Source organism: Taeniopygia guttata, chromosome 3 (assembly GCF_048771995.1).
Source record: "Taeniopygia guttata chromosome 3, bTaeGut7.mat, whole genome shotgun sequence".
NCBI classification, from domain to species: Eukaryota; Metazoa; Chordata; class Aves; order Passeriformes; family Estrildidae; genus Taeniopygia; species Taeniopygia guttata.
The window spans coordinates 71,452,479-71,468,400 of NC_133027.1; the positions used below are offsets into that span (position 1 = coordinate 71,452,479).

Here is a 15,922-nt window from a genome sequence, read left to right on the forward strand (position 1 = left end):
ACAATATGACAAATGTTGATTAATGTGATTATGTGTGTGTATCCTTGAATGTTTACACTTGGGTCAAGCATGTGTTTAGATGCTTTGCTAGAGAGCATTTTCTGTGGTGGACCTGAGAGTGAATTAATGGGGAGGAGGACTGCTGGAAGTAAACAGGATTTAAGACTAGCAGCATGATTACCTGAATTATGGCTCCTCCTTTTCCTTGTCTATGAGGCAGCCATTAAAACTCGCATTAAAATTAGCATTTCTGTTCAGAAAGAGAGTATGTAAAGCTGTAAGACTGGGTTTTACCCCTGAGCTTCTTTCCTGTTTTTACTGTTCTTTCACTACTGTTAAAGTACATTGTCCTGGAAGCAGGTGGAATATTCTGGAGAAGCTTCACTATAGGTTTTCCCCATTTTTAGGGGCTGCTATAAATGTCTGCTCTTGATTGCTGGGAGAGGCAGGATATTGTGATAGTCAAGATATTTCAGATCTTAGCCATTAAATTTTTTTTTGTTTATATTGAATTGTTGTAGCTGTTCTTGAACCATCTCAGATTCAAGGAAGAAGTTCCAAAGTCTGCAAATTAAAGTTTCTCTACTTTGAAAGGGACAAATATAAGCTTGCAAGTATTTGAGAAACAGTAAGGAGGCTATACAGTGCTATTTTTTCTGCAACTGTTTTTATCCAAAATCAATCTTAAGGTTAACTTTGAGCTTTAGTTTCTTATATATAAAATGGAGTTATTTATTTTGAATACACGAGGAAGAAAGTGTAATTATTGCTGGTAAGGTTAAGGTATGCTCACTTCAATAATCTTCAGAATTTATTGCAGCAATTTCTTATTTATGCATATTTCTTTATTTTCCATACATAAGATGTGTGGCTGTATTCTAAAATACTTTTTTTTTTCCCTTAGTGTTTTTATATTGCTTTCCTGCAATTTCTCTTCTTGGACTTTTCCCTCAAATCAATACCTTCTGCATATATCTTTTGGAACAAATAGATATGTTGCTTTTTGGTGGTTCTGGTAAGTAGCCATCTGCCATCTTTCTGGGCTTACAATCTCAAATTAGAACATATTATTGCATGTTACATAGCACAGTGCATTTTAAAGCTCAAATAGCTAATAGTATTCATCTAACAGTGGGGTGAATACTTATAAGGCCCACTTGATTAGAATTTCTTTCTGCTTTTAAAAGTTGTATACAAGTTTTTCAAACTCTAAGTTGCAAATTATGGTTGATATCAAAGAGCTCTTTCCTGGCATATGTGATATGAATCTTTACTATATTTATTAAAAATTAAAACCTTTAACTTACTTTTTCTGTTAACATCTAGAAAAAGTTTGCATTTTTCCACAGAAAGACATATTGACAAGACACTTGATGTGTGATGATTTTTTTGTGTTATTCGGTCAGAGATTAAAGAAGACCCTTGAGAGATGAAGCATCAAGATTTTTTGTTGGTAGTGGGTTTTTTTTTTTTTTTCATTATAGCTTAAGTAGCTGGGAAGACTGAGATGCATCTACACTGTCATCTTAGTTTGGGTCAGAAATAAAGTTCCTCTTTCTTCCCACTTCCCACATGTCTCTGTTTCAGCTGCTGCTGGGTTCGTGTCTGCATTGTACAGCATTTCCCGAAGCTTTGTTGTTCTGATTGTCCTATATGCCTTCTGCTTCAGTGCAGTGAAGGTAAGCCAGAAAAACAGCACTGGAACAATTCAGAATTTCAAGCTGGAAATTGATGTAATCTAGGGAGACTAGCTTTGTTTGGTCCTACATTGTTGTTGCTCACCAAGATAAGCTTTGCAAGCCATGCTTCAATTTCTGCATGTTAGTTACACTGAAACAGACCAAAACTGTAACAGAAATTTTTAATGTGTCTCTAATACCTGTGATTATTTGCGTCTTATATGTATCAGTGTGAAATGAGCCACTGAATTTTCTCTACAAACATAAACAGCAGCCTTGACTTAAAAAGCTGCAGTCTCTGTTGACCTGCATAGCCAGGCCAAATTTGCTTATAATTCCTGGTAAGGCTTTTGCTGTTGCTTCATACCAATATGCCTAAGAACTTTAAATGTTGAGCAACCAGCGGACCATCTAAGTAAATAATGTGTCTGCATCCACAAGGAAATGCAATTTAGGAATTTAATTCTAGCCAGATGAGTGGGTTTGCCGCTTTCCCCCCTAATATTGCACAATTGTTACACTAAGGATGTTGGAGACTGTGCTTATAGTTTGGTGTCTGTGAATTTGTCAAGACCCTTCCTGAACGTGCTGGTCCTCTCTGACGCCACAGTTTTGTGCCAGCAAATTCTAGATGTTCACTGTGCTCTGTGCAAAGCAATGGTGTCACTTCATTAGTTTTAAGCTGATCTGCTAATTTCACCTGATGCCTAGTATTGTAGGATTTGTGGAAAACCTGGTCTGCATTCTTTTCATCTGCTGCCCTTACAGTTTTGCTGGCATCAGATATATCCCCTCAGCCATCTCTTTAAACTGAAGAGTCCCAGCCTTTCTCGTGTCTCCCTGTAAAGCAGCTGCTTTCTCAGATGTAGCTAAGCTACTCACCGTACTCTGTGCCCTTCCTTTCTCTTCACTTCAGATTTGGAGAGTCAGTTGTGTATGGTGCTTAGGATGCAGGTGTGCCACAGCTTTCTATGCTGTCACAGGACTGGGTCTCTTACTAGTGATGCCCAGTTTTGGACAATATTCAGTGATGCCCAGTTTTGGACAATATTCAATCTAAAGCTTTTTAATTTTTTTTTTTTAATTTTAACGTGCCCATGTCCTCTGCATAGGACATTTAAAAATGGCAGTGAAATTTTGTCTGCCTTTAAGTCAGCTGTAAAATTCCCAGTGACAGCAAGACCCGTATTTTGTGTTAGACTTGTAAGAATATGTATTCTCTAAGAGGAAAGCCTTTTGGCAGCGTTTCATTGAGGGCTGGATGCTGTCAGTGTCCATGCAGGGGTGCAGCAGGATGTGCTGTGGTTGACAGGCTGCCCTTGACATCTTGTGGGCACATGTCAGAAGAGGCTTTGTGGTGGCACATGTACAGCACACATGGAGAACCCAATAGGTTCTGCAGCTGCCAAGGCTGTTATCTATCATGTCAACACCCAGGCTGGCAATTTACATAGATGGGAGGGGCACTCAAGTATTCCTTTAAGGGAATTCTTTTAGGAACGTCAGCATTTCTACAGTGGCTTTCAATAATTTTTCACTTGAAATTTTCAATTGGAGCCTTAAATCAAAGAAGGACAATTATAATGCCTTAATGGTTACCTGCAGATGATCAGAGCTGGCTGTGTGTTCTTAACCACTCCCAACAGTAAGGTAAAATGTGTTAAACACATTTGGCGGCTTGAGTCCTTACAAAATAAATTACAGCAACTCAGCTGCTGTGTTAAGACACTTGAAATTAAGTGTCTTTGAACATGTGGTGTTCTCCCAGGGATTCTCCTGTCACCTGGCTCACCCATTTTCTCAGTTGTATTGGTTAGAGCTGACCCAGCTGTGTGATTGATGCTACAAAGTTTAGCTGCTGCTTGTGCAGTTTCCTGAAGAGTAGCCAGTACTCCTACTACTGTTTTCTGTCTACATTAATGATTTGGAAACTGGCAGCTGGGATGGAGGAGGAGGCTCTTTTTAAGGATGAACAGAGAGAGAAAATGGTAACTGGGATGAGAAACAACGATAAAAATGGAAAGAGCTACATGGAAGGCAGGAGTTAAACTACTGTTAAACAGGCTAACACCTGTCCATAACCAGTTGTGTTATGGATACTTCAAGAATGTTTCTTGTAAACAGTAGGAGGAAAAAAGCCACTTAAAATAGCCTACATACTCTTTTCTCAGCATAATACTTTAAATTACAGCATGCAGGTGGCTTTGTAGATAAGCAATCTCCTTGTGGATTAGGCTTCAAACTGTTTAGAAATATGCTTTTAATGCTACCCTGAAGTTGAGTGCTGTGAAAGATTTACAAGATATCTGTTGTAAATTACTAATATTAAGTTCAGACTTTCTGTTCACACAGACGTTAGAGTTAATTTGAATTTTAATGGCACCGTTCCAGTAAAGGCACTTCTGAGAAGGTTAATTTAAGGCATGTAAAGATGATTCCTCTTGCTTCAGCTCATAATCTCAGTCTACCAGGGTGCTTGAAATTTCATACATTTTTTCTTCTAGAAGTTATGAAATAAGCACTGGTGTTAAACCTCCTTGTTCTTCAGTCAGGTCCAGAGCTTTTTATTTTGAGCTGATTTCTGTAATGTTGCAAGAGAATGATTATTTGGTTGATGGAGGAAGAGTAGGAATGTGCTTAATCTGATCCTGAACAGAGCCACTGTGAAACGTGGTCTAATACCCCTATAATGTACCTCAAGCTGTTTTGATAACTAGTGAGCATCAATTTATTATCTCAATCAAGTGGAGATTTTAACTTTTGGTGTGCAAGAAATTACAGAGTTTAACTCAAAACTGAGCAAATGCTGTAGTATGTTTCACTGAGGTGTTTGCACAACAGTGGTAACCTGGTTTTCTTTAAGCTAAAAGGAAAGTCTCTTCCGTACTTGCACTTTTTAGCTGTTGTTTATTTTTTATTCTTATTATACTCTGTTCATTTTGATCAGTTTGCCAAAACCAACAGAGCAAAAAAAAATCACCATAATCAAAATTTTTCAAAGCAGGGAAACATGATAGATTATATTTGGCAGAGGATTTCTGGGTTGCGAAGTGTGTTGTTTTGGCTGAAATGTAGCATCCTCAAATGTCAACTCTATTTATTGGCAGAACATCTTACAGCTCAGCAGGTGTAACTACCAGAGTTCTATTTCCTGAAATAAATTGCAGAGGAGAATGGATCTCTAAGTGATTTTGTGCTATTTACTGGTGAACAATTTTTCACATCAAATGTCCAGCCTGAAGAACATTCCAGTGGTATCAGGCCTGATTCTGTCCTTCCTTAAGTGGTTCTTGCATTCTAGTTATAATCTTGCAGGGTGTTATATTCTTGCAGGATGTTACCTGCTTTCTCTGTGCATATTAATTATTCTGAAAGGAAATAAATTACGGCTGAAGAAATTAATTTGGAATTTACTGTATTAGTTTCATTTTTTATTAAAATAAAACAAATTTTTCTTTTATAATTAACCTGCATTCTTAAGTGAGTTTTTCTTGTTCTTCTTTAGAGCATAAGCTATATATACATACAATAGTTTGATGTTGTTGTGCTTGGATTTTGAAATTCATTTTGAGTAGCAAATTCACAGTGATTAATTTTTTGCTCTAGAACTTCAGCTTTAGAAAATTAGGAAGTAGGAATTGTTTTGGGGTATGTCCACAGAACTGTGTAAGTACTCAAGGTGCCTTTCAGCATGTGAATATAAGCAGGATATACAGACTAGCAGGCCTGTGCTGAAGTCCTGTGCCTTGTCCAGACTGATTTTACTGTTGAATTGTACAAAACCAACTGAGAGCCTTTGTGAAAAAGGAGCTGTGGTATAGAAGTGTCATTTAACATAAGTTTAACTTGCCAGGTTAACTTAATTCTCATGGATTTTCATTCAGGTAAGTTGCCTGAGGAAAATTATTACACAGTATTCTCAGTTGAGAGTTCATCCTGTGACCTGCAGACAATGTCTGACACATCCGACAGGTTCATCTGGCCCTGTCACTCTTTCTGAGTGACCTTGCAGTGCCTTTGCCATCACATGACCAGAAATCTTTCTCTCTCATGGCTATAATGCACATAGCACCTAAAAAAGGATGGACAGATCTGTAGTCTTGTGTGAACTGCGAGGGTGTGGGTTGGGTCAGGTGTCAGGCTGCTGTCGTGTCCCATCACAGGCACATGATATGTCCTGGGGAGTGGCTGCACACTGCTCACCTGGCAGACCTGGGGTGTTTTTTATGTGGCCAAATGTGCACTTTGACACAACTAAAATAAGGGACTGACTGTCACCAGGGCAGGAAGAAACTCTTTGCAAGATGATGTTACCTTTGCATGCGCTGTGACTTGGACACTTGGGGGAGAAAAAGGAATGTGTTCTTCAGAGGTGACTGGGGAGCAAACGAGTCCCAGCTGCTGTGGCCAGGCAACGGCTCCCATCCTCAGAGTGCTCCTGAGCAGCTTTGCCCTTGCTTGATATTGGTGTGGAGGAGCTGTGGGTCTGCAGTTTGTCAGGACCTCCTCTCGTGGTGCTACTGCTGGGATGATCCGTTTTCATTTTCTGTAAAGCTGTCACATAAAAAAGAAACCCAAAATTGGTCACAGTAGGAAGTACAGAGTAATGCATCTGAAATTACAACAGATAATTTCTCCATAAAAACCATGAGCACAAAATAGCTGGTCTCTGTCTGTGTATTTGAAGCCTTGAGGACTGATGGACAGGACACTGTTTATCACTGCTGTCAGTGAAAGCAGCATATTGTGAGTGGAACAGGTTTACAAATTTGTCTGCCCCGGCTGGTGCAGAAGTTGTTCCCTGTGGTGATGATGTGAAGTCACATGGATAGATTTCTGTGGTGCTATCCCAGAGATGTAAAGGTGGTTTGGTTACAGCTTTGAGGTGCTGTACAGCATCTCTTAATAAATCTTACCCCACCACACATTTTTATCATGAGTGATAGGACACTGCTGCTTATCCATCCTTGCATATAACAATACTGTAAACTTGGTTTCAGGTGAGTATGTAGGTAAATGTCTTAGATTCTGAAGTGCAAAAACCTGAGTTTCTCCTCCTTGCTCTGAAATTTCTTTATCTCCCAGACCTCTGTTTAATGATATCATCACTCCTTATCCAGTTCTTTCCAGGTGTCTGTGAACTTTCATTTACTTTTGCTTAATACAAAGCTTTAAATCCTAAGCGTGGTTTTATCAGCTCTTTTGTTCATTCCTTGGATTCTTCCAATAGCAGCAATTTTCCAGCTCACCCTTTTTTTAAAGCTCTTGGGTAACTGAGCTTTGTTTAAGCTGAGTTTACTTCAGCCAGGCTTTATTTTTGATCTAGTCTTCAATTCTGTAATCTTGAACAGAAATTGGCAGCTCTAATAGCTACCTTAGGTTTGATGTGCAAAAGGGTTTTCTCTTTTTCTAGGAGGAGGTGTTCTTATTTTTCAGATATTGCATCCATCAGATTGGAGACATGGGAATTTCTGTGCCGTCTTTTTCACTTGACTAGAATTTCCTAATGTACTGATTTTTGTCTCCTGCTCCATCTGTTTTGAGGTCTGTGCCCAAATATTTAAGAGATGTTTTAAAAGAAGTTAGGTGTGCCCTCTTACTTTTTTTACAAATATTTGGTCTGGAATTTAGCCGTCCTGATATCAGTCTTTAGCATTCCAGTGTTCCAGGGTTTTGTTGTGGGGCAGAAGAGTACATCCCTGAATGTTTCTGAAATTAGTCAGTCCTTGTCTTCTGCCTTCTGTTCATATCAGTTAATTTGGATTTGAAATGTATCCAGAACCAGTTAATTACTTGTCATCTGGATTTTTTTTTTTTTTTTTTTTTTTTTTTTTTTTTTTTTTTGTGTGTGTGTATGGAACCTGCAGTTTATCTTAATCAGCCTGGAAAAAAAAGTCATATTTTTGGACTTGGGTCAGAAAAATTAAACTGATGTGAATGTATTCATATGTGGCACACCAGCTTTTTCCAGCTCTATGTAGATGTATATTTTTTGAAGTGCAAGTTACATCGTTTCCGTTACCTCATACCTGAAGAAATTACTTTCTGGTGGCTTATTTATTGCTTCAATGGACAGTTACTAAAGATCTCATGTGGATTTTAAACCCTTCTCAGCTCACATCGATGTAGTTTGGTTTATTTAATGAGTTTGAAACTCATTAATCAGAATAACAGTGCTCCTTGCTTCCTTTCTTCAGTGATGCAGTCTTCATCTGCGTACTAAGAATTTTGAAATATTTGTCTTAGGGGTTTATGGTGGGAAAGAGTTGCAAGAATACATCTTCTTCAATCTCCTAAGACTGCCCAAATAAATTTCTAGACAGCAGTGGATGAGCTTGTGTGTATAGAGAGAATTCCTGTATATGTAAGTGGCCAAACAAAAAGTATAATATTGTTGGACACCTTCATTTCTGCTGCATAGAATACTCTCAGTCCTTTTGGTGGTTTTGGAGGCTTTTTTTTTTTCTAGTTTATAAACCCCTGAGGTACAAGCAAGAGCTTTTAGGGGTGTTTTGGAGAGTATTCCTAGATACCATGGCTTTCAGTAAGTGAAGTTTGCAGCCATATTCAAGTATTGCACTGTAGACATAACTTCAATAGTTATGATCTTAGTTTTCTGTGTATAACAACTTATTTTCCAGATAGAAAAAAGGAATTATGCCTATGGAATCCAACATGGCCCAGGATTGCTCTCACTATATGTCATTGTACAGAAATGTAGAAATCTGCACTATTTCTTTAGGATAAACTCACCATAATGTGAAACATGAGTATTCATGCTTCCTGCCTGAAGCTGCTGCTCCTCTTGCTTTTTAGCCAAGGCATTCCAGTCACAGACTGGGATCACCTCACCACAGTAAGGTGCTGTATGTAGACACACATGGACACCCCTATATCAATCCAGTCTTCATGAATTTTAAATTTCAGCAAGGAAAATACAGTGCAATATAGCAGCAATTGCGGAGAAAGAGGGCCAGTGTTACTTGGAGTGGGCAGTGATACCTGTATTCTGGTAATTTATCACTTGTCATGTTTTTGGAGATCATCTGGGAAAGTAATGCTTTGTTTTCCTGGATGATGGGAAGATAAGGCTGGTGGGCATCTCTTCCTAGAACTTGTCTTGATTCTGTGTAACATGAGGTTCAGTAATTCACATATTTTGGTTGTTAGTGTTTATTGAAGAGGATTATCCATGGTAATACGGTGTTAAGGTTGTAGTTAGCCTTGTAGAGAACAAGTTCTTACTATTTTGGGGGGTGAAGAGGGTTCCCTTTTATGATCTCTTTCAGAAAGTCAGTGTTTTAGATCTTCAGAAATAGGATGATGGTATTTATTTCCATCTTTATTGTCACATGGGTGGAATGGTTGACTGTCAGCCCTTCCCACTTATTGCTTGATATGTGAGCAATAGCACAGATCCATGATGAAGCAGCAGTGTGGGGGTAAGGAGAAAGAGCCAAGAAGGTTTGATGGAATTGCACAAGAGGCTACGTGACTTTTAACAGTTCATTCCAACCCAAGCCATTGTCTGACTCTGTACAGTGATAAAATGGGGACAATGGAAATCCAGGTGTGGGAAGACCAGCTGGAGTTAGTCTCCATGTTTAAAAACCCAGCCACTATGCCAATGCCTTCATGTTCAGTGATGCTGTCACTGCAGCAATCTGCAAAGTCACCACTGAGAGGAATACTCTGAAATAAAAAAAAACAACACCAGAAAAAGTAACAAGAATTTCTACTCAGCATAATTGGTTCTCCGTTAAGAGCACTCTTTGCCTCTGGAGAAGAACATATGATTTATTTGAGCATATCTTTGAAAGATAAGTGTGTTACATGCGGGCTTTTTAGGAGAAGAAATAAGTAAAAAGGATAAATAATGTGGGACAGAAAACTTCTAGCACTACTATTTAAAAATACGTTTGCCTTCCTACCTCTAGCAGTGCTAAAAGGCTCATAAGTTCAAAGACACCTTTATCTCCCCTTTTAGTGGATTGTTTTGGGATTAGGCAATACTGTGGTCGGAATGGAACACCCCCACTCCCACCACTGGGTCTGTTGTAACTCATGGTTTTCATCCTTAAACCTATAAGTCTGTTTCACTTGTTTTAAAAATGACTACGTGAGTGTCTGCATTGAAGCCAAAACCATATATGAAAGCACGAAATGTCACCTCAACCCAATGAGGCAAACTAGGAGGTGAAAGTCCCTGTCTCATATGACCAACTTCCAAGGGTAAAACCTGTCAGTCCTGTTTTCCCACTGAGAAGAATCATTGTTCAATTATATATATTTTTAATTTTTTTTTTTTTAATTTAAAGCTAACAGTCATCATTTGTGGGGTGGGAAAATGACAAAATGGAAGAGGGTACATCACAGTGATACTGGAGAAATGACGCTTTTGTTCATTCTCATCTTTTCTACAATGTTGTGTAGCATTTTTCTAGAAAATCCTGTTCTCTAGGCACATAGTGAATATTGATGCCTATCCTACCTGCTTTCCTGGATCCCTGACCTGACGTGTGAGTTTTGAGGGGATAATGACAGTTTGGAAATGGAGCACAGACCAGACAAATGCAGAAGCTATGTGTAATATGCAGAAAATATGGAAATAGAATTTCTGAAATGTTAATGTGAGGATTCAGCTGTGTACAGCTTTATAGTAGAAAGAAGGTGAAATGATTTTTCAAACTGGCCTCTGATAAATTTCAGTATCAAGTATGTTGTTCAACTCTTGATAGTATTTCGCTTTCAAAAGAAATTGCAGAGCAAAGGGGCAGTCATGCACTAGTAGCTGCTGGGAGGATCTGTACACAGTTGTGTTGCCCTGAAAATGCAGAGGATGTTTGGATAGGCTGTGATTCAGCCATTTTCAGAACTTTTTGGTTTCAGTTAATTTTTTTCAGTATTTTGAAGATATGAATTGAATATGACAGGAGACTAAGCATGGGAAAAGCTAACCGAAAATATATTTGGCCCCAAAACTGGGAACAGTGAAATGAAGAGTAGGATTGTATGGTAAAGTTTAAATTGTCAAATAAATGGTGCTGGATTCTTTCAGTAATAGCATGTGAATCTCTCTTTTGTTTGTAATTACTATTTTGGGTAGGATTGTTTGATGGAACCAGGCTCTTCTGTCTTTTATCTTTGTGATTTTCAGTAGTATGATTAGGGGAAGATGATTCTTAGAATTAAAATTTCACTTATTTGGTTCTACTCTTAGGATAACAAGAATTTCAGAGTTAAATTGCAAAATTCCATGCTGCAATGCGTTAGATGTTTAACACTTAAAATTATTTTGTCTTAGGTATTCATTGCACCTGAAAGAAATAGAGTGTTTCCTAACATGCTAAGAAATCATGCATATAACTGAACAAAATAAGGCTAATACACCTACTTCATCCTCTGAAGATATTGGTGTTGTACTAACTGTGCAGAAAAAGTCTTATTTACACTAGCCTGAAATTTCACAGATCCTGCAAGCATTGCTTCTCAAAACCTGTAGAGAAAGTGCTCTGATGCCAGGATCTGGTGAGTTCACATTTGGCTGATCAGGTAGAAGTCATGTGGAGGCAAGGAATACAATTAGTAAGTGAAACGGATTTGTTCCAAGTTTCTTTGTCCTTCACAGATGAAATTTGTGTTCTTCACAAATAGGACTCAAAAAAGTATGTCTTAGGATCCCTAATTTGTACCTGAGGATGTCACAAATAAAGCTAATCTTGATAAGTGTTCCTTAAGCTTTGTATTTTTTTCTTTTATTCTTTCTAGCCAGTTTTAGCTGTTAGAGTCACCTGGAGAGAGTTTCTCATCTCAGTTATACGCAGAGTGTGCTGGCGAGTGTCTCAGTTGTCTCTCGTTTCCCTCCTTGGGGGTGTCACACGCGGTGGCGAGTGCTCTCCCTCTCTGCTGTGTTAGCATCCAGGCAGAGCCTGGGTGGAATGCACAAGGCAGCAGAAAGATGTCTGAAAGAAACCCCAGTGCCTGATCTATGTGATATTGTAATTTGTTATGTGCAGTCTGGCTACAGGTCAAGTGACAGCATATCAATTTAGCGTGTAGATAAATACACTGCAGTTGATTTCACTCGGATCTCATTTTAATGAGAATTTTACTCTAACGTTTCATTGAAGAGGAAAGAAAACCTGCCTTTCATGTGGTTTCCTAGCTAATTGCTGATTATAGGGGAGTTGCACAATATGACCACAAAACATGCAAGGTTTATTCACACTGGTAATCTTTGATATGAAAAAGGATTTTTTCAGTCTGTGGTAGATGGTGTACAAATGTAGATGTTGTGCATGTAACATTGCATGTATGATGTATGGCTTAACCTACTTGTTTTGGCTTTTTAAGTTCTGCATTCCTAACTTTGCTTTCTGTCATCCTTTCAGGAACCCTGGGATGCACAGCACATTCCAGCACTGTTCTCTGCTTTCTGTGGTCTGCTAGTTGCACTTTCTTATCACCTCAGCAGACAAAGCAGTGACCCATCTGTGCTGATGTAAGTTCCCTGTAAATGTTTTTTTGCTGATTACTCTTTACAGCACACAGGCAGAGTGATGCCTGGGTTTCAGAACCACAGGGGTTGCTTCCTGAAAGTACTGTGGTGAGGTGAAATTCCTCACCACGTCTGCATGGTTGGTATCAGTCCTGTATATGAATGAAGTGCTGCAGGCAGATCACCAGCAGGGCTGGTGTTCTTTAAGCAGCGCTATCCAAAATCTTTGAAGCAGTTTTTTCCCCTCTGGAGGTTGTGTGCTTGCCAGGTTGGAAGACAGTGATTTAGTTGAGGGGAGTTCGGGCGACTGGAGTTGCAGAATGTGCATTAGTTAGCAGTGGGACCAGTAGAAGGAACATTTAATGTGCTGGGAAGATGGCTGAATTCCAGCTCTTGCTGAGGATTACTACAGTAGGCTATGCCTCTCAGTGTGAGGTTCATCCTTCCTTTTGTTCTCTGACACAGTCTGCTGGAGGTAACTGAGGAGAGGAAGTATATGCTAAGTGCTGACACTGCAAACAAGGGAGATGAAGGGGAAAAGTCCCAACAAAGTGATTTGCATGTTGAGGTGATGTGTGTGAGAGAGACCCAATAGATCCATAGCTCAGGGGCAGCAAAGGTGAATTTCCCAGTGAGGAAATGGTGATATATGGCTGTTAGGGGCTGTGGGGTCAGCAAACAGCTGGGCAGTTACATCTGTGGCTGGGGGCTAAGCAAGCAAGTGGGTTTTGTGCCATCAGTATCAGTATGCCATTTGGAATTCTGCTTCACAGGCATCTCAGCTTTATCCTAGGAGAGTGCAGAGGGCCTGTGAGAGGTTCTCTCATAGAGAGAGGTTCTCTCCTTTGATTCGTGAGGTGAGGCCTGAGGTTCATTATGCGCAATTCTGCAGTGCAGAAGTAAGGAGGGGGAAGTTGAGAACTTTTTAGGCTGTTCAAGATTCTATTTTTTTCCAAGTAGAGAAACTTGGAAAAAGCATAACAGCACTGATGAGGAAGGGAAAGATACAGAGCGCTAGCAGGAAATTGTCATCCCAGTAAATCTTACTGAAGAGTTGAGAAATCCTTTACCGAAAAATTCAGGGAATCTCGCATTTATACATTGCTAGGTCCTGATATGGGAAAGCAGTAAGAACTGCTTGCATGTCTTGCCTTGAACTTCACCCATAGCCTACTGTGTGTGGCATGTATGTCAGGGAGACCTCCATCGAGCTTTGTGTGGATGGTTTGTAGTTTATTTGTCATTACAGTATGGAAATTATGTATGGAAGGAAGTAAAGCTCTGTGGTGTATTAGGGAGTGTTCTTAGCTTTGGTGTAAAATATACACAGGTAAATTGTAAATCAGCATGAAATTGTGAGTTCTTTCAATTTTAAAGTAATTTAAATGGATCCTTTTCTCCCACTTCCCAGAAAGGACACATCAGTTCATGAACCTCTTTAATAAAACAGAAACTTTTCTTCCTTGAAACTTTTGTTTTAAGGAAGTAATCTTAAACTATTAAATGCATTTCAAATTGTAAATCTTGCTAGCAGTTTCATAATATTTGCAATGAAATCTTCAGCAACTGAAATGGTTCCTAAAAATCTAAAAATTAAGAATACATGTACAACATCAAATATTTATTGTGCAATTGTAAAAACGCATCATCCTTAAAAAAAAATTTAAGATTTTTTTTCCCTGAACAGCTTTGAACTTATTTAAAAGAAGTTAAGGAGATTGGAAAAAAGTGTTTAAGGTATGGCCTGTGGCATAAAAGTCAAGATGGTTGAGGAGGTAGCACATAAATCTCAAAGAGAGAATTAATATACAGATAGTAGAGAACTGGCTTCCTTAGCCATTTTAACATGGGTCTAAAGAGCTCTCATATTGGTTTCAGCTTAGCTGACAAAGAACTAAGAGTCATAAATGCAACAGTACCCTCTCTGCTCATTCCTCTAAAGGACTGAGTCACATTGATGGGGCTGCTGAGACTCCTCAGGATTCTGATGAGGAATTTCTGCCCTGATCACAGGTAGAGCTGGTTTGTGTCAATCTCCAGCTGTACAAAGATAGGAATGCTAATGTATACGTGAAGAGGGAAATACGAGGCTGTTGTTCCTCTTCTGTCCTTCAGAAATATTCATATCTGTTGCACATATTCTGAGGTATATTAACTAGGAATTTTTTTAAACAGGTCCCTTATTCAATGTAAATATGTCCCTCACTATCTACGCCAGCGATTTGAAGATTCATCAGAAGATCCACTCCCAGAAAAAATGAGAGAATCAGTGGTAAGGCTTTTTCTTTCACTACTTTCTGTTCAAAGTTCTCATCCATTTTGCCTACTGAGGAACCTTGTAAATAAACCTTGTTGTAAATAAACCTTGTCATTTAGTAATTTAATTTACTAAAAGCACAGATAGATGATCTTTACAGTGAGGCCAGCAGTGATAAGGGGATACATGCCATTTTCCTTTCTGAAGGGCTCCTTTGAAGGGCTCTGCCACATTGATTATTTAATATAGTCCATGAGAATAGAGTCCATGAGAAGTGCACTCATAGAGCTTGGGGAGTGATGCATCTCTCATCCTAGTACACAGAGAACTAATACAGATTCTGTGCACAGAGTTGCAGTCTGGCAGTCTGGTGTGTCCAAGGTAGGCTGGATTGTTCAGCGAGCATTCAAAAAGGTGAACAGTTCTGCCAGACTCTCCGTGTGCACTGCAGAGGAGCAGGATTTGGTCCACAGAATTAGATGTGTTTAAAACAGCTCTTATTCTTTATTTTTCTATGGCTAGGGCTACCTGTTTTTCAGGAATGCCTTTTCTGTGCCAGTCTCTTGACTGTGTGCCGTCCATCCCAGCTGAGCCAAGTGGAGCACACTGTCAGACTTGGCACCTAGAGGTGGAAGAAGCACATGAAACTGGGATAGTATGGGAGAGGGAGGTACATGCCTGGTGCCAAGCATTGCTATCTCATTATCTCTTCTTTGCTTGGCAGGCTGTTTATTTACTACTGTCTGGCAGGAAGCTGTAAGTTTGTGTCAGCTTATTTCTCACTTCAGCATAAACATTGTGAAGTGACCCATCTTCCTTTTTGTGTCTTTTTATATTAAAAAAAATGTTTGCTGTTACCCAGGGGAGGTTGATTTTATAAAGCGTTCATGTGGGAAGAGCATCAAGTTTCCAGAAATGCTAAGGGTTGTTTGACATTTATTAGTCATGTGAGCTGTCCTGCTTCCTGCTGTCAGACAGCTCTTCCTTCTGACCACATCCCCAGTGCCTGCACAACCGAGCATTTGCAACCTAGGCAGCTATTCCTAAACTTCTGAATGCTCTCTGAAATCCAGGAGCAATCAGAGAGTCTCTGGAAGATAGAGTGTGTTTTTTGAACCTTAGACATGACCTGGGAGTCCGTGATTCCTACTGGCCTCCAGATGTCCCTTCAAAGGGATGCATCTCTCATGTACATCTTGAATCATTTCTTAGGGATTTTATAAGGTGTTATACAGCCTACATTCAGCATATGCATTGATCCTACACTACCAATGTTTTCTACTTTTCTAAGCTGTTTCTTAGATTGTAATTTTTACCATGCATAATGTTATTTTAAACTGCTTCCTCTAATTGGGCCTACATAAGATTAAGTGATATGGCTATTTCTTGTTGCTTGTGTTGAGCTACAGTTTCTTTCAAACTAAACTGTTTGCAGCAGTTGATACTGGAATATGAGTGTGCATCTAGAAACAGAGTAAACAAGTAAAG

The 15,922-nt window shown here is 39.2% G+C and overlaps 1 protein-coding gene across 4 annotated transcripts in view; it reads left to right on the top strand.

Moving 5' to 3' along the window:
- The window catches only part of PCNX2 (pecanex 2), a 150,946-nt gene that overhangs the window by 49,960 nt on the left and 85,064 nt on the right, over window positions 1-15,922 (top strand). For all 4 annotated transcript variants that reach the window (XR_012055122.1, XM_072927114.1, XM_030268277.4 and 1 more), the window contains 4 exons: window positions 905-1,015; window positions 1,588-1,679; window positions 12,071-12,180; window positions 14,353-14,449. Coding sequence is in view for 3 of the 4 variants with exons in the window: in XM_072927114.1 (XP_072783215.1) it covers window positions 905-1,015; window positions 1,588-1,679; window positions 12,071-12,180; window positions 14,353-14,449 (410 nt within the window). In the remaining variant the exon portion in view is untranslated. The remainder of the gene's footprint in view (window positions 1-904; window positions 1,016-1,587; window positions 1,680-12,070; window positions 12,181-14,352; window positions 14,450-15,922) is intronic.